The 27,124-nt window shown below is 44.8% G+C and overlaps 8 protein-coding genes across 8 annotated transcripts; 4 read left to right on the forward strand and 4 right to left on the reverse strand.

Moving 5' to 3' along the window:
• Positions 1-630: 630 nt before the first annotated feature.
• Positions 631-2,131, reverse strand: nap1 (histone chaperone NAP1; the record flags this gene model as incomplete). Its single annotated transcript, XM_023236462.1, has 4 exons — positions 631-681; positions 744-1,084; positions 1,141-1,937; positions 2,085-2,131. The coding sequence occupies 4 exons, from the start codon at positions 2,129-2,131 to the stop codon at positions 631-633; spliced, it is 1,236 nt and encodes a 411-aa protein (XP_023088763.1).
• A 1,102-nt stretch (positions 2,132-3,233) lies between these two features.
• Positions 3,234-8,154, forward strand: AO090009000709 (putative P-type ATPase; the record flags this gene model as incomplete). The annotated part of the gene is made up of 18 exons (XM_023236465.1): positions 3,234-3,248; positions 3,307-3,843; positions 3,865-4,236; positions 4,274-4,426; positions 4,478-4,730; positions 4,777-5,132; positions 5,177-5,322; positions 5,352-5,494; positions 5,539-5,837; positions 5,921-6,074; positions 6,139-6,471; positions 6,519-6,601; positions 6,650-6,784; positions 6,864-7,096; positions 7,149-7,297; positions 7,375-7,633; positions 7,671-7,819; positions 7,868-8,154. The coding sequence occupies 18 exons, from the start codon at positions 3,234-3,236 to the stop codon at positions 8,152-8,154; spliced, it is 4,056 nt and encodes a 1,351-aa protein (XP_023088764.1).
• Positions 8,155-9,295: 1,141 nt separating this feature from the next.
• On the forward strand, positions 9,296-11,292 carry AO090009000710 (uncharacterized protein; the record flags this gene model as incomplete). The annotated part of the gene is made up of 7 exons (XM_023236469.1): positions 9,296-9,405; positions 9,457-9,538; positions 9,595-9,691; positions 9,742-9,975; positions 10,032-10,245; positions 10,294-10,436; positions 11,096-11,292. 7 exons carry the CDS (start codon positions 9,296-9,298, stop codon positions 11,290-11,292), a joined length of 1,077 nt encoding a protein of 358 aa, XP_023088765.1.
• A 562-nt stretch (positions 11,293-11,854) lies between these two features.
• Positions 11,855-13,006, reverse strand: AO090009000711 (D-3-phosphoglycerate dehydrogenase; the record flags this gene model as incomplete). Its single annotated transcript, XM_001817073.3, has 6 exons — positions 11,855-11,883; positions 11,939-12,020; positions 12,075-12,133; positions 12,193-12,235; positions 12,300-12,889; positions 12,943-13,006. The coding sequence occupies 6 exons, from the start codon at positions 13,004-13,006 to the stop codon at positions 11,855-11,857; spliced, it is 867 nt and encodes a 288-aa protein (XP_001817125.3).
• A 1,293-nt stretch (positions 13,007-14,299) lies between these two features.
• AO090009000712 (serine--tRNA ligase SES1) lies at positions 14,300-16,089 on the reverse strand (the record flags this gene model as incomplete). The annotated part of the gene is made up of 6 exons (XM_023236482.1): positions 14,300-14,476; positions 14,533-14,901; positions 14,953-15,043; positions 15,091-15,734; positions 15,823-15,893; positions 15,957-16,089. 6 exons carry the CDS (start codon positions 16,087-16,089, stop codon positions 14,300-14,302), a joined length of 1,485 nt encoding a protein of 494 aa, XP_023088766.1.
• Positions 16,090-17,264: 1,175 nt separating this feature from the next.
• Positions 17,265-18,023, reverse strand: rhbA (Rheb family small GTPase rhbA; the record flags this gene model as incomplete). The annotated part of the gene is made up of 4 exons (XM_023236487.1): positions 17,265-17,504; positions 17,567-17,713; positions 17,746-17,885; positions 17,969-18,023. The coding sequence occupies 4 exons, from the start codon at positions 18,021-18,023 to the stop codon at positions 17,265-17,267; spliced, it is 582 nt and encodes a 193-aa protein (XP_023088767.1).
• A 4,029-nt stretch (positions 18,024-22,052) lies between these two features.
• On the forward strand, positions 22,053-22,978 carry AO090009000714 (uracil phosphoribosyltransferase; the record flags this gene model as incomplete). The annotated part of the gene is made up of 4 exons (XM_023236495.1): positions 22,053-22,195; positions 22,279-22,637; positions 22,693-22,864; positions 22,927-22,978. 4 exons carry the CDS (start codon positions 22,053-22,055, stop codon positions 22,976-22,978), a joined length of 726 nt encoding a protein of 241 aa, XP_023088768.1.
• Positions 22,979-24,891: 1,913 nt separating this feature from the next.
• Positions 24,892-25,917, forward strand: rps1 (40S ribosomal protein eS1; the record flags this gene model as incomplete). Its single annotated transcript, XM_001817077.3, has 5 exons — positions 24,892-24,905; positions 24,971-25,055; positions 25,103-25,128; positions 25,219-25,720; positions 25,774-25,917. 5 exons carry the CDS (start codon positions 24,892-24,894, stop codon positions 25,915-25,917), a joined length of 771 nt encoding a protein of 256 aa, XP_001817129.1.
• Positions 25,918-27,124: the final 1,207 nt, after the last annotated feature.

Genomic DNA, 27,124 nt, shown 5'->3' on the forward strand with positions numbered 1-27,124 from the left:
CTGACCTAGGGCCCCCATGAGTGGAGTTTAGCTAGATAGAAAAAACCAGAATTCTGAATAAGCGGTGAGATCAGACCCATCGGTTTAAAAGAAGCTCCGACGTGTTATAGGAAGCAACTACTAAGTAAACTTACGATACATGCTTATATTTGATATTCTTTACCATGTGCTGCCATCATTTATATTTTCAGAAGCATAGGGCAGATCGTTTTAGGACAATTGTAAGTAATTGAACGGAAGCGAACTCGTCACGCCGCCAGCATTTTATATGGTAAGGCGGAAAACAGTATTAAAGAAAAGTAGGAGAGGGAGAAAAAGGTCGTCGGTGAAGGAGTTTGGAGGGCGATGAGGAAGAAAAAATGATTAGGGACCGACACTGCCTTGACGGTTCCATCCAACGAGCTTTACCATCCACTACATGCCCACCAATCTGATGGTGAAGTATGCATGGTTACACATAATACTTTGACCATACATACAGCGGACCGCTATTGAATGGAACAGGAGCCACGCATGATTAGAAGAAACAATCTGAGAGAAACAAAGAATAAAAAGCAGGCATCAGAAGTCAGGTGGAGATATGGATTATAGCACCATTCGAATTTGCACTTTCAACGATTAGCTGACTGTTCAGCTTTGTTTGCATTCTGCGGCCTCCTTTTTGGGCTTCGAAGTACCGTCCTGCTTAATGTTAGTTTTCATACACTATACGTGGTAGTTCTGGGTGAGATGGGGATGGGTACCTCTTCATCAGAGTCGTCATCAACGTCCCCATCAGACTTCCTGTCGTCGTCGTCATCATCTTCATCCTCTTCCTCGTCCTCGTCCTCGTCGTCAAACTCATCAGGATCCATATCATCGCCCAGTTCTTCAAACTGAAGAGCCTCCCCAGTAAACCAATCGATTGCGCGAGGAATGAGCTTCTCCTTGATATCCTCTCCAAGCTGGTAGTCAAGCTCAAGCCGCTCTTCAATGTCGGTAGCGACAGTATCATCGTCGTCCGTTGGGGGCTGTGGGGGAGAAAAGAAATTAAAGAAAGACTCCGTGGGTACGGTTATCTTGACAACGCGAGTTTGCTTTGTGTCTTTAGAATCGAGAAATTAGCTTCATGACCTTCACTTTGCTTGAACTTGAACTCACTCTTGTTTCTTTGCTTTTTACTTTCGACACGAACAGTGAGGTCCTTGTCGTCTTTCCAATCAATCTTAGTGCCCTCGGCATGATCATAGATGAAATCACCACCGTAGCCGTTCTCTTCCTTGTAATAGTACGTTTTCGAAATAGTCTTGTTTGTGAAGAATGAATTCTCAGAGAATTCAAAAATCAGGCGAAATCCCGGACGATCAAGGTACTCCATTCGGATATCGGTGAGATGTCTGAGAGCCTCTTCATCTCGTTCAGTCACCATCTCTGCCAGAGAAATTTGATTTTTCATAGCAGAAAGCCAGAACTCGGGTATTCCGGCTGTTGATGACACCTTGTCCTCGGACTTTTTAGACTCATCTTCGCTCTTAACATCCACATCTTCTTCCTCACCCTTGCCCGCATCAACTTCACTGTCGGTCGGTTCCGCAGCCCCATTGACAATCGTGGCACGCCTTTGATACAGAGGAGTAAATTTTGCAAAGTACTTCTTTTCGAGCTCCAACACTTCTTCTTGAAATTGAGCTTCCAGCTTAGCGTGTTCCTTCTGGATACCTTTCAGTCCAGCGACACGTCGGCGGACAGGTGCGGGCAGAGACTCAATATATCCGGAAGAGCGACCGACAAGTGATCCCAATTTTCCTTGAATCATGGAGACGAGCCCAGGGTTTCTCGCGAATAAAGAAGCAGCTGTGGCATGATCAAGGGATTCTAGGGTGACGATGTTAGAGATAAGTGGCTGGCAAGGAGATTGCTCGAGTGATACCTTCTTTGATGCTGGAGACTCCAGGCTGCTGGGCATGGGAGGAAATAGGGGCATTATTAGCTGGGGTGTTTTGAGGCGTCCTATTCTCGTGAAATATCGTTTAGAAGGCAAGACGTGCCTAACAAGGAAAATGCGTCTTTGCATATACGGGGTTAAGCAACGCAAAGAGACTTACGGGGCGACCGGAAAATCTGCTTTCTTATTCCTAATAGGCTCAGACATTGTGATAATGTTGTTCAATAGGCTTATAGATGGGTCGAGGGAGATAGTGGAGGTTGGTTGAGGGGTTGTCGCTGATGAAGGTCAAGAGATGAGGAAGAATTTGATACGCCTAAGTTTTGGGAGTCTGGAATACTGGCTTGGTGGGATCTTTAGCGCCCTTGGACCGAGGGGCTTGGCGGGACTGAGACCTCTGCTGGTTGAGAACCTTTGAAACCCTCCCAACAATACCTTACTGTAATAACAGCTGTAAACAATGATACTATGTTAGATTGGCTCGTGACTCGTCACCTATGTACCAATACCAGGTAGGAAGTCCCCTCAGATATTGAATACGGCATTAATGTATCACGATGTTTAAGATACCTAGATTAAGCAGGCTGGCTGGATTTACTTTAGTATCCCTAATCTAGATTGATACTGAGCATTACTTACAGAAACAATTACCTACCCATCGATACCACTGTCGCTCCGCATGATACCTTCGTCATTGCCCCCCAATTTCAGTCATATTGACATTCTAGTATTGAATCGCTCCGATATAAATGATTAATGCGGCTCAAATTGTTACCATGCCTCCATAAGGACCCAGAGTATTTCCATTTTATGAAGATCGATTCTTCAATCCTGTGTCATAGCCATCAAATCGGAACTGATAAGGAAAACCATAAGTACGCTGTACTGAGTCACGTGCTGATAGAAATACAACGCCATAAGTTGACTAGATCGCCCTTGGTGTAGTCATAAGGCTTCTATGGACCGGTTCCACACAGTTCATGGAACTAGACCTCGAACCACATGGGCTACACTTGTATCTGTCGTTCACTAATCCATGTTACCATAAGCCCTGCATTTGTTTCCTTTTCTCTCTTCTTCCTTTCCCCCATTACTTGGAAGGACGTTAAAGGAACCGACTGTGAAGATGTATGATACAGTGACGGACTCGAAGCTATCGCCGACAGAGACTCAGGTGCCTGAGATCTCGCGGTCTATGATTAGCCACCGGCGTGACTCTATGCGAAGCAGGTCTCAAAAACCAAGCTGAAGAACGGTGTTTGGGCATTGCTGATACCTTCGTAGTTATAGCGTTGTCTCAGACGTAGAGATGGCTCGCCACGAGGTGCGTTTGTTTTCCAGAAAATACTTTTTATGTGCCACGCATAACTAATGTTGAGTAGGTTTTTGATGGACCCATCTCCGAGAGTATTCCATCAAGTGTCGTTTCTTTCTCTCATCGTCGCAACCGGAAGGACTCGGTGGTCAGTTTTACGTACTTTCGTGATGAAGAGGACTTTGTGGAGTGGCCAGATGAAGATGCTGTGGACGCTGAAAGCGAAGCCGATAATTTGGTCGTAGGTGATGTTAGCCCGCCAAATGGATCTCTCAGATCGTCATTCAGGTCAAAACGACCATCATGGTCTAGAGGTTCCGCTGAAGACCCCCTCCTCCGCGGCCGGCACCTTTCTGTTAGTTCGTATGCACAGGACCGACGATTTGATAGCAGGCTCAACCAGAAAGTATATATTGAATCGGAGGATTTAACGCTTGTGATAGCCGGGTTTTCAACCAAATTCTCTGGCTTAGTTCTATACTCTCTGTTATGTGTCCTCTCCCTTGGCTTCGCTTATCTTATTTTTCGATGGTTTCCAAGATGGCGAGTACGATTGACAGGGAAACCCACGCCACTTCGCATTTGTCAATGGGTTGCCATTGAGGTGAGTAATTAAACATTCCAGACGGTTCTCGCTATACCTAAAACTTTACAGGACCAATGGAATCAATTTAGCGTATGTCAGGTTCGCAGTCAAGCTTATGGGCGTCCACTTTCTAGCGTATTTGCAGACCCAGACAGTCATTCCTTTGACGAAGAAAATGACCCCACGATCTCGTTCTTACGATATATTAACTGTAGATACCTTCGGTTCTTTTATCATCCTCTGGAAGATAAGTTCTGCCTAATAAGTGGTTGGAAAGATCCTTTGTGGACAAATGCGAAAGTGATGCGAAGCGGACTAGATGCCGATGATCGTGATAGTCGAGAGCAGATTTTCGGCAAGAATCTTGTTGACATTCAGCAGAAACCATTGTTTCAGCTTCTCATAGATGAAGTAAGTGATGAAGCCCTCATCGCACTATATCGAAGAGGAGTTCTTACCAGTAAAGGCCTTTCACCCATTTTATATCTTTCAACTTGCGAGCCTCATTCTGTGGTCTTTGGATGAATATTACTACTATGCTATTTGTATATTCATTATCTCCGTTTTCAGCATTGGTGCAACAATAATTGAGACCAAGTCTGTAAGTCACTACCCTTGCCTTGACAATATGTAATTTCTTAACACCATTCAGACTATGAGTCGCCTGAGGGAGATCTCCTTGTTTGAGTGTGACATACGTGTGCTTAGGAATGGATTTTGTGAGTTGGTGCCTTCACATTTTGTCGGTCAGTTACTGACTTCTTACGCGACAGGGAGGTCTGTTCCCTCTCGAGAACTTGTGCCGGGAGATGTATTCGAATTCTCCGATCCATCACTTAGCCAAGTCCCTTGCGACTGCATCTTATTGTCAGGTGACTGCATCGTAAATGAGAGCATGCTCACAGGTCTGTCCGTATATTATCTGCACGTTTGAATTGGAAGCGCTGACAGGACCAGGTGAATCCGTTCCTGTGTCCAAAACCCCATTAACGGACGATGCACTCAAGTATCTCAATCTCAACACCCCCTCTGTTCATCCAAACATAGCAAAACATTTTCTTTTCGGTGGTACAAAGGTCATTCGAGCACGGCGCCCTCATAATGTTGATGATGACGATGCCATTGCTTTAGCAATTGTCGTCCGAACGGGGTTTCTGACAACAAAAGGCGCGTTGGTTCGCTCCATGCTTTTCCCAAAGCCTTCTGGCTTCAAGTTCTATCGAGATTCATTGGGTTATATATCGGTTATGGCAATGGTCGCTATTTTAGGATTTGTGGCCTCCTTTTTCAACTTTGTCCGACTAGGTGTAAGCATCCAGAAACCATTCCGGAACAAGCTAACTTTACCTAGCTCTCATGGCATTTGATCATTGTCAGAGCCCTCGATTTGATAACAATCATTGTTCCACCTGCTTTGCCTGCTACGCTGACAATTGGTACGAACTTTGCGATTTCGCGGTTGAAAAACCAGAAGATTTTTTGCATTAGTCCGCAAAGGTGAGTATCATGTTTCTGAACGCCCCTAGCTGCGCTAAGCTGGTCTGTAGGGTAAACGTGGGGGGTAAATTAGACGTGATTTGTTTTGACAAAACAGGGACCTTAACGGAAGATGGATTGGATGTTCTTGGGGTGCGGACTGTAAATCGAGAAATGGGGTTTGTCATACTCGGTCAATTGTATTTCGGCTGTAGCTAACTCATATAAGGCTATCAGATTTATACTCGGACGTGACTCTAGGGTCTCCCGCAGCTTCAACATGTGACACTTCTTACGACCGCAAGAAGCGTGATGTTTTGACCTACATCATGGCCACGTGCCACTCGTTGAGAGTCGTGGACGGCGAGCTTCTAGGTGACCCTCTCGACGTGAAAATGTTCCAATTTACTGGCTGGTCTTACCAGGAAGGCGGCAGCCATGGTCCTGAACAGCCAGGTTCCAAATTTGAAACAATAATGCCTTCCATTGCAAAGCCACCTGCCATTTCAGAGAATCTTCGCCGGGGCAATTTCACTGTAAGTATACTTTTTCTGTACCAGATCATACACTTCGACTTGAAATGCATATAACCGTGAATACTGATACCAGAACGATGAAGGCACCACTTGAACTTGGTATTTTACGAAATTTTGAATTTGTCTCTGAACTTCGACGCGCGAGCGTTATTGTAAGACAATTTGGTGACAATGGTGCTAGCATTTTCGTCAAGGGTGCACCAGAAAGCGTCAGAGCCATATGTCTTCCAGATAGTCGTCAGTACATCCAATGGGATACGAGCACAAGGAATGACGCTAACATTTATCCCAACTACAATAGTGCCTCAAGACTTTGAAGATCTACTGAACCAGTACACCCACAAAGGCTATCGTGTCATTGCTTGCGCCGCTAGATACGAACAGAAGTTGAGCTGGATGAAAGTGCAAAAAATGACTCGTGGAGATGCAGAAAGTGATCTGGAATTCATAGGCTTCATTATATTTGAAAACAAGCTGAAACCGACAAGTACCGAGACTATTGCTGAACTGAACCAAGCAGGAATACGGACCGTCATGTGCACAGGAGACAATATCCTTACTGCAATTAGTGTCGCCCGTGAGTGTGGCATGGTCAGCAAAAGTGAGCAATGCTTTATACCGCACATTGTAGAAGGTTAGTTAGTACTGCTTGCTCTGCCCACCTAGGCTAACACCTCGCAGGTCGTCCTCATGATTTGGTAGCTTCACTTTGCTGGGAGAATGTAGATAATCCAGCATTGAAGCTTGATCCAAACACACTGATGGTGCGATATTCCCTCTATTCTATACGAAATGGAACTGACAAGTTATAGCCTTCCGTAGCCTCATCGGATTTGGACTTATCTATACCTGTAAATGTCTTCAATATACATAATTTCTCGCTTGCGGTCAGCGGAGAAGTATTTAGATGGGTTTTGGACTTTGGCGATGAGACTATACTTCAACGAGTATGTACATCTTTCGTTTGTCAAACATAACCCTCTCGGTTGGGTTCCTTTACATGAACATCAGCTTACTTGAATCCAGATGCTCGTGCGTACCAAAGTGTTCGCAAGAATGTCACCTGATGAAAAACACGAACTTGTGGAGAAACTTCAGTCACTTGATTATTGCTGTGGCTTTTGCGGTGATGGTGCCAATGATTGTGGCGCGTTGAAAGCTGCAGACGTTGGAATATCGCTTTCTGATGCCGAGGCATCTGTGGCTGCTCCGTTCACAAGTCGCCAATTTGATGTATCCTGCGTGCCAACTTTGATTAGGTATATTCGCCCCTCTCGAATGAAGCAGCCGTTTCTGTTAACCAGTTCATAGGGAAGGGAGAGCCGCTTTAGTTACAAGCTTTTGTTGCTTCAAATATATGAGTCTCTACTCTGCTATTCAATTTTCCACTGTCAGTTTTTTGTACACGTCAGCGTCGAACTTAGGTGATTTTCAAGTACGCATCAGAAGAATGCATATTGGTATAACAATTACTGACTTATTCTAGTTTTTATTCATTGATTTGGTCCTCATATTGCCAATCGCAATTTTTAGTAAGTGATACAGCTCGACTCGGACACTAGAAGAACGATATATGGTGATTACAATAATCTTCATGCTGACCTATCTTTCAAAGTGGGATGGACAGGTCCCTACCCCGTACTCTCTCGGAAACGCCCAACTGCCGATCTTGTCTCGCGAAAGGTGCTGACGCCATTACTCGGCCAAATCGTGATTTGTATACTGGTTCAACTTGTGGCCTACAAAGCCGTCCAGTCACAGCCATGGTATGTTAGCATTTGCAGTTACTTCGAACGGTATAAGTTGAGAAATACATCCTAACCCTAACTACAGGTTCGAACCCCCAGAGATCGATTTGGATAATAGTAATATTGAGAACTCTGAGAACACCACCCTGTTCCTGGTCTCGTGCTTTCAGTACACGCTAGCAAGTGTTGTTCTCAGCGTGGGACCTCCATTCCGGGAGCCTATGAGATCAAATAGTTAGTAACCGTTTCTTGCCATTTTAAGCTGTCGCTAACAGTTAGTAGGAGCCTTCATCTCTGTGGTTATAATAGACTTAATCATCTCATGTTATATGCTCTTCAGGCCCTCTAGATGGGTAGTGCAGATTATGCAGTTGACATTTCTATCAGGGAATTTCGCTGGTTCGCTCCTTGCACTTGCTGTGAGCAGCTTCATTTTCTCTTGCATCGCGGAGCGTGCACTTTTCCCGGGTCTTGCTCGGGCCCTAGGGCGAGCCTACGTACTCTTACGGCCAGGCCATCACAAAAAGCGCCGTCAATACAAGGTGCTTCTGGAGGAAATGCAAAAGTAAATAACCCAAAAAATCAAGTCATCACCATTGTGGTAGAGCGATGGAATTCTACTTCTCAAAAGCATGCACCGCATCCGTTACGTCTCATAACCCAACATCTTCATAAGTCGATTACTCTGCCGTAATTAGGCTACTGCCACTTCGGGAATCCTACAACACTAAGGAAAGATAGCGAAGTAATGTCTGTACGCGCCGTTCCCATCTAACTGGAGAATATCGCGAAATGAGAACGGCTAATTGATTCACGATGGCTAATGTAAATCCCGCGAGCTTGTTCTGTGATGTATTTGATTTTAAGTACTTAGTGTTCCCACGGATGCTTCCATCCCAATAAAGCAGGGCCATCCTTCTTGGCTCGGTACATTAGCTAGTTGTGAGCAACTATAGTTAGCATCATTCATTGAAGGAAATCTATGATTAGGCCCGTACAAAAAACCACATGCTAGCGCCCAACGCCGTGGCTGTAAAGCGATAAAGAGGACGTGCAGGGTGAATATGAATGGGGTGATTCGCAGCCATGTCTGTATATAATATAGTCAGTTCAGGTTTCATTAGTGAAAGAGAGTCATCTAGAGGTACCTTTGAAGATTTCTTTTCTTCTCAACAATATAACTTGAATTGGGACGATGGGAATGAATATGGAGATATAAGAGCAAGGTCCATCAGCACCAGGTTGCATTCGACGCCGGATGTATAGTCACGTGAACCTCAAGCCTTTTCAGGTCTCAAGGACATACGGGAGTACTTCGAAGGCATTTCACGCCTCTACAAATACAGCAATAACCATGACTGGATGCAATCCCTTATCACCTGTCAAACACTAGAGTGTAAGGACTGTTATGATAAGTGCTATCTAGCTATAGTTTCTTCCGCTGTGCGGTTTGCGATATCCCATACCTCTGCCTCGCTCATAGACCCTCTATCCTACATTCCATCGCCCCCAGCTCCCTGTGCATTGCGCATCACCCTGATAATCCTGGTAAGCCAAACTTACTCCGAGTATATCCTCGGTTCACTGAGTTCCGCCATCAGCAATTGATCTTGCGCAAGCCTCTTGATACAGAACAATAGCCATTCGTTGGGGCGGGCCATTCGCCATACACTAGAAGAAATAAGTATTGCTTGCCGTTACTAGGAGAAAATGGTGGTAGCTTCTCTCGAACGGGATAACAATGGAAGCTCTCGATTTCGCGGATGCACTGGCATCCGGGAGTATGAGTTCCTTGGTAAACTTGGTGAAGGCACGTTTGGGTAGGTGCCCGCGTCCTGTAGGCAAGTCAATATATTAAATTTCTTGGCCAGTGAAGTCTACAAGGCGCGATCGAAAAGAGATGGCTCAACCGTCGCTCTAAAGAAGATCCTCATGCATAATGAGAAGGATGGGGTAAGATAGCTACCTGCTGAGCAGCAAGGCTAGGGGGCTAATTCATCCCGATAAAGTTCCCTATTACTGCACTTCGTGAAATCAAACTCTTGAAAATGCTATCCCACAGTAATATCCTCCAGCTAAGAGAAATGGCTGTGGAACGAAGCAAAGGTAGGAAGGACTCCACTTTCTCCTTGAGAGAGGAGCTGACCCTGGGCCAGGGGAAGGCCGAAAGAAACCGAGCATGTACATGGTCACTCCCTATATGGAACATGACCTGTCGGGGCTCTTAGAAAACCCAGCCGTGCAATTTAGTGAGCCTCAAATTAAATGCTACATGCTGCAGCTCCTTGAGGGACTCAAGTATCTGCACGGGGTAATACCATTTCCTAAAACTGTTCCAGGATCTGTTTCTAACTTGACGCAGAATCGAATATTACACCGTGATATGAAAGGTCAGTTCCCACACAACGCAATGAGGGAATGGACCTTGTAACTAACTCTCACACAGCGGCCAACCTACTTATCAGTAACAGAGGTATTCTTCAGATTGCCGATTTCGGGCTAGCTCGACCGTACGATGAACCTCCTCCTCAGCCTGGAAAAGGTGGAGGGGAGGCTAAAAGAGACTATACCACGTTGGTTGTGACACGATGGTACCGCCCTCCAGAACTCCTCCTTCAACTACGACGCTATACAACTGCAATCGATATGTGGGGCGTTGGGTAATTCTCTCAGTTTAAACTTCGTGATTTGCATTCTGATGGTGACAGGTGCGTTTTCGGCGAAATGTTCAAGGGCAAGCCAATCCTTGCCGGCACTAGTGATCTTAACCAAGCCCAGCTTATATTTAACCTTGTGGGCACACCTTCCGAAGAGAATATGCCTGGCTGGAGCTCGCTCCCTGGCTGCGAAGGTGTGAAAAGCTTTGGCAGCAAGCCAGGAAATCTATCTGAGGTCTTCAAAGAGTACAGGCATCCCACATCTTCAGAATCAAGTTTAACGGCGCCTTCATACAATACTGACTTACTGATAGGCAAAATCCAGCCGCCATATCTTTATTAGGTGAGCTCTTGAAACTTGATTGGCGGAAAAGAATAAATGCTATCGACGCGTTGAAACATCCTTATTTCTCTAATCATCCCCTGCCTGCACACCCCGGTGAGCTTCCCTGTTTCGAGGACTCTCATGAATTTGATAGAAGAAGGTTCCGAGGGCAGCGAGCAGTTATGCCCCCAGCCCCTGCTGGAGGCTCCGTGGGCATGGGCCCTAATGGCGGCTGGAGCTCGAATTCCGGAACCCGAACCGGTGCAGATTCTAGAAATAACCGCATACCAGGTGCTGCGCGTTTTGGGAAATCAAACTCTCACGGTAGTCAAGGGAATGCCCCCCGACGGTCTTTTGATAATCGAGGTAATGAACCACATCAGAGTCGGGCAAAGCAAGATGATTCACATCGGGCTCTTTCATCATGGCAGAAGGAAGGAGGTCTGCCGCCTAAGCCTCCTCTGCCCTCTCATCAGGGATGGGTGCCAAGCTACACCGGTCGTGTAGGACGCGACAGGACCCATTTAGGTCGGTTTGGTGGACGGCCAGACAGCAATGTGGATTCTTATGTTCCGACTTATAATGGCGTAGGGGAACAGCCTCGAGATGCATATGTAAACAACAGGCGCGATTATTCAAGGGAGAATCCTTCAAGGAGGCGCAGTCGAAGCCCAAGCTTTAGGGAAGGATCTCGGCCTGCAGACAGGGATTTATATCGAAGGTAGATTGATAGCCGATTTATTATCTAAGGCACAAAGAGCCTTATGCAATGAATATGGTTGTGCTTCGATATGCACCTATCAACCCTCTTTTTAGGGTGGCAGGTCTCGCAAGTGCTGTTGTGTCTAGGAATTTCAACGACTACTGCTTAGGTTTATTGCAGCTTCAAGGGCTCTATTACTACTCTATAAGTTTAGCACTTAGAGGATGGGAAATTTGAAGGCAAGTTTGCCTGTTTTCAATTCAGCAGGACTCTTAAAGTACTAAGAGAATAAAAAAAAGCAACAAGGCCGAAGTGTTGAACAAACATTTCTCCGTAGACATCAGTATGATGCGTCGAATGTGAACAGCATAGCTGATGTTTCCATTATCCGGGCGCCACTTGACAAAATCAATAACCTAAAGCTTTCAGTCATTTAATCAGAAACCAGCGCGGCAGTAGCATAAGAATCAATAACTTTCTTGTTTAGCAGACGGTAGACTTGAGCCGTTGAGGGGTGGGTTCTACCGAAATCAAATCTACCAATAGATGATCTTAGTGTGAGGCTTCCATACACCGAGATATCCTTAGTATAATATCCGTGTCATAATCCGGGCTACAGCAACTAGTTGTTAGCATTGTGGCTGAATAAGAAGATAAGGGGGTCATACATGAAAGGCTTTCGAGCCTCTCGTATAGATCTTTGATAGTGGTATTATCAACGTTGCTGATATCAGCCATCAGGTAGGCCACCTATTCGTAGTCAGTGTTGAGATATTATCCGAATGTGGGTAGCTGGTAACGCACGTCACCTCTGCTATCGGTCATTTGCTTGTCGACGTTGTGGTCTCCGAGGATCTCGTTCACTAATATCATCAGTCCCGGCTCCATATACACACACAAGCACATCACTTATAAAACACACCTTTCCGTAAGACACCGGGGATGTTTTGATGGATGTAGATCACCTGTAGTTAAAGGATTAACGACGAATTCCACGGAATGATGCTGGTAATATAATGATAGACGTACTCGAGCATGTTCCGGTTCATCCATGGTCAAGGAACGAAGGGCAACTTCAGGAAGGTTGACGGCACCCAAAGTTGTACCTTCGTTGACATATCTCACTAAAGCATCTCCCACCTCCACACCAATTGCACGCTGTGCTTCTTCGGTGCTACCTCCGATGTGAGGAGTAAGGATTACGTTCTTAAGGCTGCGAAGATCTGCTGTCCAGTTGTTAAGGTCGCTATTGAAGTAGTCCCCATTTCCAGCAGGTTCGTTCGGGTAGACATCAAGCGCGGCCCCGGCCACCTTGCCAGACCGCATCGCGTGGATCAATGCCGGGATGTCAACGACACTTCCTCGACTAGCATTAATCAAATAACTGCCGTCCCGCATTTGTTCAAACTGGCGTTGTCCTATCATGTTTTTCGTTTCCGGGAGTTCCGGCACATGGCATGTGACGAAGTCTGACTGGGAAAGCAGACTCTCTAAAGTAGGGACCTGACGGGCAGTGCCTAATGCCATTAGATTCACTACATCGTAGTAAAGAACTGACATGCCCATGGCCTCCGCTAGAACCGATAGTTGGGAACCAATATGGCCGTAGCCAATTATACCTATTCTCAAAGGTCAGCCGAGTTTCCCTACCGAGGGGGTATATAATACATACCCAATGTCTTCCCACGTATTTCCCAGCACTTGTTGCTTACTTTGTTCCAAGTGCCATTGTGCATCTCGTTAGACCGGTCACCGAGTTGCCGAGCTAGTGCAATAATCTCAGCAATAACCAACTCTGCAACGCTTCGAGAGTTGCTGAATGGAGAGTTAAATACAGCAATGCCGTGTTCTGCAGCATATTGGAGGTCTACTTGGTTTGTTCCAATACAAAAACAGCCGACGACTATAAGATTCCGAGCCTCTTTCAAAATACGAGCTGAGAGCTTTGTCTTCGAACGTATACCGATGACGTGTACATCTCTTGTAGAACGCTTAGTACACTATACCAAAGTAAGGAATGTCAATGCTGGCTTCGACTCACCGAATCTTTTCTATGAGCTGATCCTCAGGGAGTGATGACTTTAAAAACTCTACTTGATAGCCTTGCTTTGTAAGGATATCTCGCCCCGTTTGGTTTACATTTTCCAAAAGAAGAACCTTGATATCTTCAGTAGCAAATGGTTTCAAATGCTTGGCATTGGGCAGAGGGATCGTGCGGTTTGTGAAAACCGAGTTTCCATGACTGGATGGGGCGGACTGAAACGATGCGTTTGGAGAAAGGCCTGAGGCTTGATGACTGTTGATTTCTTGGGGAATGGCTGACATTGTGCCAAAATAGTCGAGACTTGAAATGAACAAGGCAGAATGTACCAAGTGGTGAAGGAAGGGAATGTAGCAAAGAAGGGTAGTTGGGTAGTTGAGAGTATTGGATATGGAATGGTAGAAGTCGTTGTATTTCAAATGTAATTTGGGAGACTCCGGGACCGGAGGCCCACTATGGAATCCCTCTGACACACACTTCTCTTTAGCTCTTACGTCTTTCAAAAAAAAAAAAAAAATTGGCTTCTTCTCTCTCTCTCTCTCTCTTCTTCTTCTTTTTTTTTTTTTTTTTTTTCTTTTTTTTTCTCTTTTTGACTCATGGGTGTAGTGGACCGCTAACATGGAGGGGTAATGGCGGGACTGACCCAAACCCCACTATGAAGTGATTGATGTAAATTTATTTCTCTTCCACTCCTTCTCAGCCTTTTCATGCACCACCATAGGGTATAATCCTATTCTCATCTACTTGATACATACAACTATTAAGAGGTATTACACCTAATAATTTCTGTTATAGATTGAAATCTTATATAGTTAATTCTATTACCATTTGAGGCGAAAGAAACTCATAGAGACTGCCTGCACTCTATAAATACTCTACATGCTAGCATGTTCTCGTCTCACAACACCGTGTAATGAGATTCGCAATTGCCGCCGTTGCTGCAGATATCATTCCACATAAAGCAGTAATTTCTCAGCGCCTTTGGCACTCACACCCGTAAATCCTGGATCTTCCTTGTGGCTTCTTCCGCACCACTTGCTGCCTTAGAGCTCTGCTTGCCCTTGGCTTTCTGAGAAGTGCTATCCTTCGGGAGTTCCTTAGTATAAGGGAGAAACTCTGGGGCACCTGGGATGTATTTCCGAAGGGGCTCTGGCACAATAAATCCCTGTCCTATGTCAGCTATGTTTTTCAAGAATGAGTCAATTTCAAAAAAGCACGTACATCCTCCTTTTGATAATTCTCAAGAATACAGCAAAGCGTCCGCTCAGTAGCACACAGGGTGGCATTCAAAGCATGAACATACGACTTCTTGACATCTGTTGCTTTCTTAGTACCATACCGAATTTCCAAAGCCCGGGCTTGATAATCTGTGCAGTTAGAGCAAGAAACCAGCTCCTTGTACTCTCCTTGAAATGGGAACCAAGCTTCAAGGTCGTATTTCTTAGACGCCGCATTGTTTAAGGCTCCAGACACGATGGTAACTATTTGATAGGGAAGTCCAAGAGATTTGTAGAACTCTTCCGAAGTAGCCATCATCTCCTCAAAAGCTTCCCATGATTGTTCAGGTTTGGTAAGGACGAATTGCTCGATCTATGCCCCAATGAGAAAAAGAACATCGGCTCGTAATGTGATATTTCTTACTTTCTCAAATTGATGGACGCGGAAAATGCCCCAAGCGTCTTTACCATGAGCTCCTGCTTCTTTGCGGTAGCACGTGCTATATCCAGCATACCTGTCTCTTAGTTAGCTTAATTATTAAAATATATTCACCCCACTCACTTGATTGGGAGATCCTTGTCCTGGAGCCATTCACCATCATGCAAAGCCGACAACGGTTGTTCTGAAGTGGCGATGAGGTATTTGTCTGTAGACTTGTCCTCACTTTCTGTTACCTTATATAATTCCTCGTCAAATTGCTCAAGCTGGGCTGTTTTTGCCATCATGTCCTTCAACATGAATTGAGGCGGCTGGTTCGGCTTGTAACCCTTTCCCCAAAGGAATTCCAGGCCGTAGTTGATTAGCGCAAGATTCAAGAAAAGCCCATAACCAGTCAAGCAGTATCCACGGTGGCCGACAATCTTAACACCACGTTCGGGGTCGTAGCCGTCAAGGCGAGTGAGAACTTCATGATGAGAAAGGCAATCGCGCTTCTCGACAGTGACATTCTCGGGTACCCATGTCTTAACCACTACATTATCGTCCTTATGGTGCATGTCAGCTCCTTTCCCAAACGAATATTTTGGTGAGCGATAGACACCTACTTCGTTATTGCTCACAGGGACCGAGTCATGCACATAATTACCAATTGTTCGAAGTTTGCTGTCTCTTTGCTTTTCCTTTTGAAGAGCTAGGTCTTCGGCATCTTTCTTGCGTTGTTCAAGCGCAGCTTTCTCTTCAAGAAGGGAACTTGCATCTTCCTTGTTCTGTTTGGGGCATAACAATTAGTGTGGATTCGATAGCAGAAGGTTGGAAGAAAGAACAAAAATACTTATAGCCATGGGTAAGACAGACCTTTTTTTTCTTTCCAATTTCTTTTTGAAGTCCGTTGAGCTGAGAGCCTATCTGCATGACCTCGTACCGTGCTGCAGCGTGTTTCAGTCTGTTAACCTTCTTCGGCGAGGTAATGAAATCTTTGAAAAACGTACCTCGGCGGGCTTCCTCATATAGTGTAAGAATTTCATCGACGACACTCTCTGGAGCGAATCGTTTCCGCTGACTCTCCTTGACCTTGTTTGGGTTTCCACCACGGTCACTGACGAAATCAGCGATATCAAGCATCTTGTAGGAACCGAAGGTGGAAATGTAAAGCAGCCCTAGCAGACTAGGCTCTCAGATTCTAACAATGTGGAGTGAAGTTGAACAGGAGCCCCAGAGGTTCTTCACGGTCAATGTGAGGGGTAAAAACTTGGGTGCCTCGAGACATTAGGGCATAAACTATGCATGAAAGTAGTTTAACTCACATGAGGGGCAGTGGCTTAATGATTAATCAGCAGAATTGACTAAACTACTAGTAGGACACCTAAGCCTGGTCTGGTATAGTCCGCCATTAAACACCTACATAGTATGGAGTAAATTTTCACTTTTGATACCTCACTGTGTTCTTGCAACCCTCATCACAAGTTATTACTAGTGTATATAAAGGTTTGCGAAGTCCTCAGTGGCGGTTGCATACGAAAAGCAAAGATCCCCAGGCCTACACAGTATCTTTCCATAATGGTTTATGAAAGTACTTATGTTTAGTGTCTTTGGTACCCATTATCGGTCGCAGGGGAATGCCAACGCCAGTGCAAATATGAATGAGAAATTGGTCTAAGACTCTAAGGTTTAGATATCTTGCTTGCCATGATATGGAACCAGTTAGTTTTTGTGGTGGGTCAGCTCTACCATCCCTATTCTTAGCTATGCCAGCGAGCAGCTTCTGTTGCTAATACGGCAAGCCGCAAAGTTCCTTCACCCAGGGTGGGAGAAAGCGGGTGAATCTTTCGATAAATTTTTATAAGAAAACATATAGTAAGTACATGCCGACTTCATCCATAACAATCTCGAGCCCGTACTTCTCTATTCTATTAGTCGCCATATACTTAGCTTGAAACATCCATTATCTCCAAAGCCATAGCTATTAAGAAAGACGATGAGACTGAGGAACGCCGCAAAAGTAATAGAAGATGAAATGGAGAGAGTGATTGTAGAAGGAGAAGGAGACGGATGGGGGGAGCGTCGGGGTAGAAAGAAGGGCAATGATTGAAAACAGAACAAACTTCAATCTGTTCAATGGCAGGTGTACTCCGCATGGGGCTTTAGAAAACAACTTTCTTCATCACACCATTGCAAAAATACTCCGCCCGCGAGCATATAGTGAACGCATGCGACTTTCCTTCGTTGTCTAGCAGCAACTAACAGTCAGCGGAAGCATTTTGGGTTCTGTGCTTATTCACGTTGCTTCTGTTTCCGTATCACATTACAACACACTTGTTTCCTCCTGTGGGCTGCGACGGATTCTGGGACTTCTCGATCTCCCCTATCATTAAATCAAAAGCTTTCTCAACATTGTAACCAAGACGAGCGCTAGCCTCGGTAAAAGCACAATGGAAGTCTTCTCCTAAGCCCCGGCCTTCGTCCAATGATACTTGACGTTGTTCGGATTTCAAATCACTTTTGTTTCCGACGAGCACAAGGGGCACATAATCCGCTCCCTATCGTCTGATCTCAGTTTCTAAAGTAGACAAAGGAACGGCGTCGGGTGCCCAGCACTCACAAGGTGATTTAGTATCTTGTCTCGAATGACCCTCACCATATCGAAAGACTGGCGGGACGCCACCGAATAGACAATGATATACCCATGAATCCCAATAAAATGCTTAGAGTTCAAGATACTGTATTCATCCTGACTCAGCATTAGCTTCTAGAAGGACACTTCGCTACCATTATCCTTACTTGACCAGCTGTGTCAACAATCTCCGTTGCAAAATCTTGGCCGTTGTACTTGATGATTCGACTAAACGTGTTCTCGATAGTCGGGTAATAACTTTCTACAAAATGATGCTCAACAAATCGAACTGTAAGAGAAGATTTACCTATACGTTCTGTCAGTGACCAAGACTCTGCACAGATAACAGCTAGTTCAGCACGAAAGCGGAGGTCCTCATCGTATACATACCCACAGACCGACTACCAACGATAGCTATCTTTCGCTGCTTTGGTGCAGTAGGCATTTCCACAGCTATAAATGATCTGCGGAACGATAATTCGCTAGGATAATGTAATTCGCTAATGGAAGAAATATGTATCCCGCTACCAAAGATTGCGTGTCCTGATAGCCACGGAGAAAGGGGCGTCAGAATAAGGTCTCAACCAGTACTCCGTAACACGAAAGCACCGATAGCAGGGAGCTCTCCGAGATAGGATTTGAGTGGGAAGCAAAACCAACGAACTTCGACTTAGAGGCGGTGTTTGATGGTGAGCGATCGAGTTGTCGTGCGAGTGGCAAATCAGTTGAAGTATGAGTCTCAGAACTGACTGGATACCTGAGGTAGTAGTAGTTCCAGCCATTGAAAACGCAAACAAGTCAAACGGTTAAGATTTTACTTATTATGTCATACATCATATCTACAAAGTATGGCTACTCAGTCCTTTTTTTAAACCAGGTAAGTAGTAATCGAACACCTTAAGTACCAATTACCGTGTCCAAATTGGTCGTTAACTTGAGAATCCGTCCCCAAACTAGTTTTACATCAATTTTTTCCTTACATGACCTGCTGTTGTCAAGTATAGGTAAAGAGATTTTCCATTGCAAGGCGGAAGACATAGCCCAAGACGGGGGCGAAAGTATGAAATGGTAATAAAAAATGTAGTTGTACTCTAACAGCGTGACATTCTGCAGACGTTGCCCAGATTATTGTCGTTCCTCCTCTCGTATCTGGCAAATAATTCGCTCTAATCTTGGTGTAAGTTCGGCTCCATCTCCGTGTCGTGTCTCGAACAATCGCGAATCTTTCTCAACCTTTTGATAATATCGTATGAACTCCTGAGCCGTTGATAGCGCAGCTGCAAGTCCCTTGCCGTCTAGGGAAACTTTGACCTGGGCCAATGCCATGTGATTCAAACAAAGTGTGACTAGAAGAATTGACAAGTACCCGATAGCAACATTATGCTGCACTTCGGGGACGGAGTGTGCCTAAATCCTGCATTAGGCACTAAAAGTGAATGTACACAGTACTGCCTTACCTGGGGCGCAGAACTTATGCTGGTAGAAAATTGTTGTAGGAGCAAATCCAAGAAAGATTCGGAATTATTTGTTGACTCCAGAAAAATAGCTCTCGACGATTCACTTTTCTCTGCAAGATTAATAAGAGCACCCAAAGCTAATATTACCGCATCCAGTGAGCTATATTCTTTACCAGTATTTTCTTCAGGCACAGCGCAGAATTCCGAAATGATGACCTTGACAAGTCCGCCAACAATTTCAGTTCTGGAACACTCCTCACAAAGAGATGAGTCCTTGTTGGTAAGGTTCAATAGTACCCGAATGTATAGAATCAGAATCCGCCGGCTTTGATCGGACTGGTTCGGATAGAGAAATTTATGACACTGAGTAAGCGAGCGTAAGGAATTGCAGCAGTCGGGATCCAATGGGCCCGTTAGGATTGTGTAATTTTCCAGAATCGACAAAGCCAGGACGAGCGTCTGATAACGTTCAAAAGGCAGAGGGAATTTTGCATTCTCACAAGCTGCGGGTGATAATAACTCAATAATGAGGGTTAAAAGCGATGCAGGGATATTGACACTGGTGCCCTTCTCTTGATATACAGTTAGAGAAGATTGAAGATTCACAAGAATCTGCAAACGCGGTGAAATAGTTGATATTGGCTGCTCTCCGTATATCGCAAGGGATAAACGTGGTAGAAGACTCTTTAATGATGCTTGGACAGCTTTTGATAGGCCGATAGATCGCTGTTTCGCGGTAACTAATATATCGTCTTGGACGTCAAGTAGAGTGGGGGCTTTATCCAAAAGTTTGGACCACATGGGTGTTGGGAGTATAGACGAGAAAGAGCTGCTGAGACATATCAATCTATAAGCGCATAGAGCAAGGGTAATTGAAACTATATCAAAGCCACCGCCTGTCATGCACTTTACGAGTCGTTCGTCAAACCCGGCTTCGGAAAAACGGTCTAAGAATCGAGGCTCCATAAGTTTAGTACACAGTTGAACAAAACCATTGCACACGTCCGAAGCGGAATTGTGAGGGTCCTCGATATCCTCGAAGATCGAATCCACTGTTTCCCAAAAGCGTGCATTGTCTCCAGCCTGTCTGAGCTCGTGAATGCTTCGAACTGGCCTGTTGTCGAGGTTTTCCTCGTCTTCAACATGCAAATAGGTTTGAGATAGGAGTCCTAAACTTGGCTGTGGCTGCCTAAGGTTACGACATGTCGGCGAAACTAATAGTCCAGGTTCTCCAGTGTGGCCCAAGACATAAGCATCATTTAGGAAGGAACGCTGGTGTGCATAAGTAACCCTAGGTCGTCCAGATGTTAATGGTCTGGAATCAGTCGACTGTTGGATATTGTCTGTACCAGAACCCTTAGACCGATGCATATACGCAGTACGCTGTCCATCGGTTCCTTTCCGGATATGGCTAGAGGAGGTTTGGCAGTCGGGCTGACATTCACGATCTGACAGACGATCTACTGACACCTCTTCTGTTGTGTTTAATGAATCAACTAATCTCTTTCGGGGGATTGGTTGATCGGTTTGGTGTCTGGTTGCATTCATGCCGCTGGGATATGATGTAGAAAGCCTGTCGGTCTCGAGAGAAAACATTTTATCCCGTGACGATTGAAGCATATAGGTCATTTCTGTAGGAGTTTGTTCATGTTTGTCGGAATCAGCCTGGGCTTCCGTTAGAAGGCTACAAGCATCACTTTGGCCTCGAGCTTTGGCCATATGGAGAGCTTCATTGGCCCTGACACAATTGGAACTTCCAGTTTCACCAAACATCGTGGAACTTTCATGCGCAAATATAGACCCAACATGACTACCAGCACTAGCGCTAGGCTCCTGAGTTTGCTGCGCCTTTTCCTGATGGAGCTTTCTGCGCTTTGTTCCGGTGCCATCATAGGCTTTCCCATGTCTATTCTGGGAACTTGATATGTGCGTATCAGGAATATGATCAAGCGAGTCAACGCCACAGAGTTGCTTAGAATCACTGCTTGGTGATCGAGTCAAGGTACTTGAACAGGGACAAGTGTTTGAGCCTTCAGCCTCACTAGAGATAATAGGGGCCGTTGAAGCCTCTTTTACCCTGTTCTTGAGATTGTGAGACTTCCTAGAGCTTGGTTTACCGTAAGTCACAAGTCTCTTAACTTTCTCGCGCATGTTTCAAACGCCACTTTTATAGTCAAGGCCGGTATGTATGAGCTCTTGTGTGAATTGATGAAAAGGGTTCGGGCGGATTGCGAGAACACAGTATATGAGAGGTAAGAATGCCGGTGCCGAGTTGTTAGAAGCCTTCAATTACAATATGTAAAGATAGATATTGGGATGAGCTCTTCAAAGAAACTACTACACATTCGTGGATGTGAGTGCTTCATGGAGGTGTAGGTAGTAATAAATTGGTAGGGTTGTGAACCAGTGACCAAGGTTGCAACCAACGAAACTGTTGTAAAAGAACTCCACGGCCTGACTTGATACTTAGTTGAACTCTCTGGGTGTGAGTATGGCTGGTGAAGCAATATCAACTATATATCCTCATCTCGTGCATTATAGCTGGCTTTAAGGCAACATTGGCGTAAATCAAGTTTGCCGAAGTTCTCTAGACTTATTCTCTTCCTTTAAGAGCGGGCAGTGCGGAGTCGCGGACTACACTACACAATATTGGGTTTAAATTCAACTGGACTAAGTCTTATGCTAGGTTATGTTCTATGAACTAATCTTGTTGTTACATTAGAAACACCACCCATCTAGGCCGCCATAACTTGTTTCCTTTGCTGGTTTTATGTTGTACTTCGTAGTCCAATTAGAAAACCACCCCGCCCGCCAGCCATGATTAGTCCAGGCTACTTATCGTACATATTCATGCACAGTCTGTACCTGCTTGATCTCTCTCTTTTCCTTGCTACAACTTCATTACATAGTGCTTCCACGCGAGATTAGTAGACCCTCAGTGGGACCACTAGCCTTTTTTTTCCGTCCTTCACACCCCCATCCATTTATTAAGAATTATACCAAAGTTTTCAATGACCATGGCTGATGAACGATTGGAAGCGATCCCTTCTCCTGCCCAAGGAGTTGGCCCAATTTACAGACCCGATGGCGAGAAGCCAACAGCGACAGTGTCGAAAGACATACCTTATGAAAATGTCCATGTCTTGCCTCAAACACCCCAGTTGATCGCTCTTCTAACGCAAGTCATACGTCTCTAAAGAATTTTCAAGTCAACATCGGGTGCCCCTACTGACAACTCCATAGTATGATCAGAGATAAGAGAACTGGACGTGCCGATTTCATATTCTATTCCAACAGAATCATCCGTTTATTGGTGGAAGAGGGTTTAAACCACCTTCCAGTGGTTGAGCAAGCGGTGACAACTCCTGTAGGCCGTACCTATCTCGGTGTCAAGTTCGAAGGTAAAATATGCGGCGTATCCATCATGAGAGCAGGCGAGGCGATGGAGCAGGGCTTGAGAGATTGCTGTCGATCAGTTCGCATTGGGAAAATACTTATACAGAGAGATGAGGAAACATGCAAGCCGAAGCTTTTCTACGAGAAGCTCCCTGCTGATATCTCCAGTCGATGGGTTTTACTCCTTGATCCAATGTTCGCAACTGGTGGGTTATATAACCTTCTTACACTATAGAGTGATATTGATTGCTATCGATCCAGGGGGTTCGGCGACGCTCGCTGTCGAAATTCTGAAGGCGAAGGGTGTACCAGAGGACCGTATTCTATTCCTCAACCTTATCGCAAGCCCTTCAGGAGTTGCAGACTTTGCGGAACGCTTCCCTAAGCTCAGGGTCGTAACTGCTTTTATTGACCAAGGCTTGGATGAGAAAAAGTTGATCTACTTCTATTTCTCCCTCTTCTTGATTAGCCCGCTAACTGGTTGCTATCACACAGGTACATTATCCCTGGACTTGGTGATTTTGGTGATCGATACTATACGCTGTGACACCCAATCACCGAAGTGAGGTCCTAGTTTAGTATTGCTTATGAAGTATTACGGAGTTTTCCTTGAAATTGGCTTGCCGCATATATGCATAAAAACAATACAACGTAGTCGTATCGCACATATTACACGAAGATTTTAACTGGAGTTACTAGTTTATGAGGCATAGGTGACCACGATATTCATACCACAATGATACCATTGCAAGTATCCAATATCCCTAGGATCGAAGCCAGCTAATCGCCAAGATTATCGAGTAACAGCGAGTCCGAAAAAGCAAAACAGCGGTCATAACTTAGAAACAGTGACCACAGGAAAGCTACTGGACCTTTATATTGTACGCCAACAACCAATATCTGAGAATTACTTGTATCAATCGTCATCCACATATGCACCCGCACGGTCTGCATCATCGTACTCAGCATCTTGTCCACTAGAAGACACAGTATACTCATTTGATCGCAGACCGCCGGCATTAGTATCTTCGTATCTGTTGGCAGTATCCTTGGCCACTGCATCACAAGCATCTACCCAATCCGAATATACATCGACAGCAGCAGAAAGATCTAGGGGATGAATTTGTCAGAACTCGTCCTAAGAGTAGTACGTTTATGAACTCACAATTAATACCGGTTTGAAACCTCTGTCCACACACCTTACAGGACAAATTTCCTAGCCCCAGCTTCTTGTCTAGTTTCACCACAATAGAATTTTCGTGGTTACAGAAAAGACATGCGAAAGTTGTAGGCAATGGTTCTCTCTGACTCCATTCTTAGCCTCAATAATCATCGCCCGTTCCAGGACTACTCACCTTCTTTGGCCCTTGTGGTTGTCTGCTTGACTTCTTGCGCTTGCCCTGTCACCGAACCAAGAATCAATCATTGGACCATGATATTTCTTTTTCTGTTTCCTTTCCTTTCCTACATGTCCCGGATGCGCATCAGAGGGCAGCCTACCATGCTTCTTTCGACGTTCGCGGGTGCTTAAAGCTAGTTTTCAGTGTAGGACAACTAAGATATCCCTGATCTAGTTAGCTGCAGCGTGTATAGTTCAGTTATATACTTACTATTTTCCTGGTTGATATCAATGCGTATCCCCACAAAAACAGGGTACAGTGGAATGAATACTGTGGCTTAGAGACCTGGGGTGATATTCTGTACGGAGTTATAGCACAGATAAGGAAATGAAGACTATGTATGTTATGGGGACACTTTCCAGCACTCCGGCCCTGTAATGCCGATTACATCACTCGCGTCCACACTGACATTAGAACAATTGGACGGCTATAACGGTGTACTAATAGGTAAACAACATCTACACCTAAGTTCCCACGTTGCTCTTGAGTATTATCTAAGCCAAGAACTTCTTCCATACAAAACATACCTATACTTATCATACATGCTGGTATAGAAAGGCATGTGTAGGAATACGACTAGATACTTCAGCACACACCATCACTCCGTACCTCACTCATATCAGCCTACAATCGCCGTACTCGAATAAAGATCTTCATTGTCATATGCTTAATTAGAGATTCACGCGAATGGGAGGATCTAGTATTACAATACCTTTACCCCCTAGAAGATAGGAAAACGCGAAAACCATGTATAGAGGATATTATAACCTTGCATACTTATTATGATCAGGATTTAAGATACATAGACGTATGTTCACGTGACTCGTGTAACAAAATGTCCAATCATAGTGTCTGGATGGTGAATTTGTGGGGGGGTAATATTATATAATCTGGGATAGGGCCGACGCTCTCGCTTAGCCGACTTTTCTGTGGGATTTCGATTTCAACTCTCATTCCGCCGACCCAGCAGCGTCAATCCCATCGACTCCCTCCACCAGACCGCGTGGTGTGATATATTTGTCTGTCTTCGACCACTGCAAGATAGACCTGAGTCGCAGCTATGGCTGTTGGAAAGTATGCCAAATCTCATGCTGACATCACAATGCGGGACAGCGATCTTGGTTGCTAATGTCTTCCAGGAACAAGCGCTTGTCGAAGGGCAAGAAGGGTATCAAGAAGAGGACCGTTGATCCTTTCTCTAGGAAGGATGAGTACTCTGTGAAGGTATTCACAATTAATCTAGTTGCGCGAATGTTGCTAACAGTGTTCAGGCACCGTCCACTTTCCAGATCAGAGAGTAGGTTTCTTCTATATAAATTGCAAGCCCTTCTTTGAGAGAAGAACCGAAACATGTGTATGGGCGAACGGCTGACAAGAAGCACAAAAGTGTGGGAAAGACTTTGGTGAACCGCACCAGTGGTCTCAAGAATGCGAATGACTCGCTCAAGGGCCGGATTTTCGAGGTTTCCCTTGCCGACTTGCAGAACGACGAAGACCACGCTTTCCGTAAGGTCAAGCTTCGTGTGGACGAGATCCAAGGAAAGAACTGTTTGACCAACTTCCACGGCCTCGACTTCACTACTGATAAACTGCGATCCCTGGTCCGCAAGTGGCAGTCGCTCATCGAAGCCAACGTCACCGTGAAGACGACCGACGACTACCTCCTTCGTCTGTTTGCCATCGCTTTCACCAAGAGGCGTCCCAACCAGATCAAGAAGACCACATACGCCCGCTCCTCTCAAATCCGTGCCATTCGGAAGAAGATGACCGAGATCATGCAACGGGAGGCCGCCAGTTGCACCCTCTCCCAACTCACCACGAAGCTTATCCCTGAGGTTATCGGCCGCGAGATTGAGAAGGCGACGCAAGGAATCTATCCTCTTCAGAATGTTAGTTGTGTCTCCTATCCTCCGGTTTGAATCGGAAACTAAGATGCTCCTAGGTCCATATCCGCAAGGTCAAGCTTCTTAAGGCCCCTAAGTTTGATTTGGGCGCTTTGCTGAACCTACATGGCGAATCTACCACCGATGACAAGGGTCACAAGGTTGAGAGGGAATTCAAGGAGCAGGTTCTTGAGAGCGTCTAGACCTTCCGTTGCTCACTGTGGAAGTAAATGCAGAATCCTCTCTAGAATCAAAACTGTCGCTGCCTCTCGATCGAAGATAAAAGGAGGAGGGGGAATATTCCAACTTTTGTCTCCGATCAACGACAACGAAGGTCGTTCATGTATAAGGTAGGCGGTGTCGGTAATGCAAAAAGACTATGAATTGATTTCGTTACGTGAATGCAAACAAAATAGAACTGGCTCAGTTGTTGCATCTTTCACCTGATCTAGGTGTCAAATGCTGTAGTTCGATAGTGTGGGCGCTACTTTATCTATGTGTACCCCTTACAGGAAAGTTGTCTCACTCCAACAGGACTGTCATTCAACATCGTCTTTGTCGGGGCATGTTCACCTAGTCACTGCCAGTATCTATGACTTGCTCATCGAGCTTTATGTTTTTAGGTGGTTACTTGCAACATAGACACCTTAAATAAATTCCACTTCTAGTACCTATTAAAGTTCAGCTGTATGCTTAGGCTGGTGAGCTTAGAACAACTTGGGAAGCTTGTAGTAAACTAAGAGACGGATATAAGGATGCCACTGAGGTTGAAAACGATTCGAATAGTTGCAGGACCTATATATTACTAAACTGTCATTGATGAACATGTGGGTATGGTGAAATTCTGTCTTGGGAGGGTGAGGCTTAAATGACCCAGCTAAAGGACTTGATATTCAATATTAAAAAGAGTCCATAACTATATCATTGTAAGAGGATCTAACCGCACCCTACACTGGTTCCAGGGTTATAACATAATTGGTAAGTGAGTGGCCACTGGAACATAACCAGTAAGCGAGCTGCACATGTAAGCAGGCTGCACACCCAACATGTTTTCCATGCCTTAATTTCTTAGACAATTTTTAAATTAATATTAATTAAAGCTTTAGTTTTTATTATAATAAAATAGATTTTTAAAATTAAAATTGATAAAATTAATTATATTATAATATTCAAATATCATATAATTATTAATTATTAATTTTTAAATATTAAGATTATTTTAAATATATATATAGGGGCTTTATCCTTCCACAGGGCAGTGCCTAGGTAGACAGGGCACCTAATCTAATTAGGTTTAGGGCTTATATAATCGATTCATTTCACTGGCAGAATCTAATCTTAGAATATAGTAATATCTGAGTTTTAAAAAGTATATTTTTTAATAGGATATTTAATAGAAAGGTAATTAAG

Source organism: Aspergillus oryzae, chromosome 1 (genome assembly GCF_000184455.2).
Source record: "Aspergillus oryzae RIB40 DNA, chromosome 1".
In the NCBI taxonomy this organism is placed as follows: domain Eukaryota; kingdom Fungi; phylum Ascomycota; class Eurotiomycetes; order Eurotiales; family Aspergillaceae; genus Aspergillus; species Aspergillus oryzae.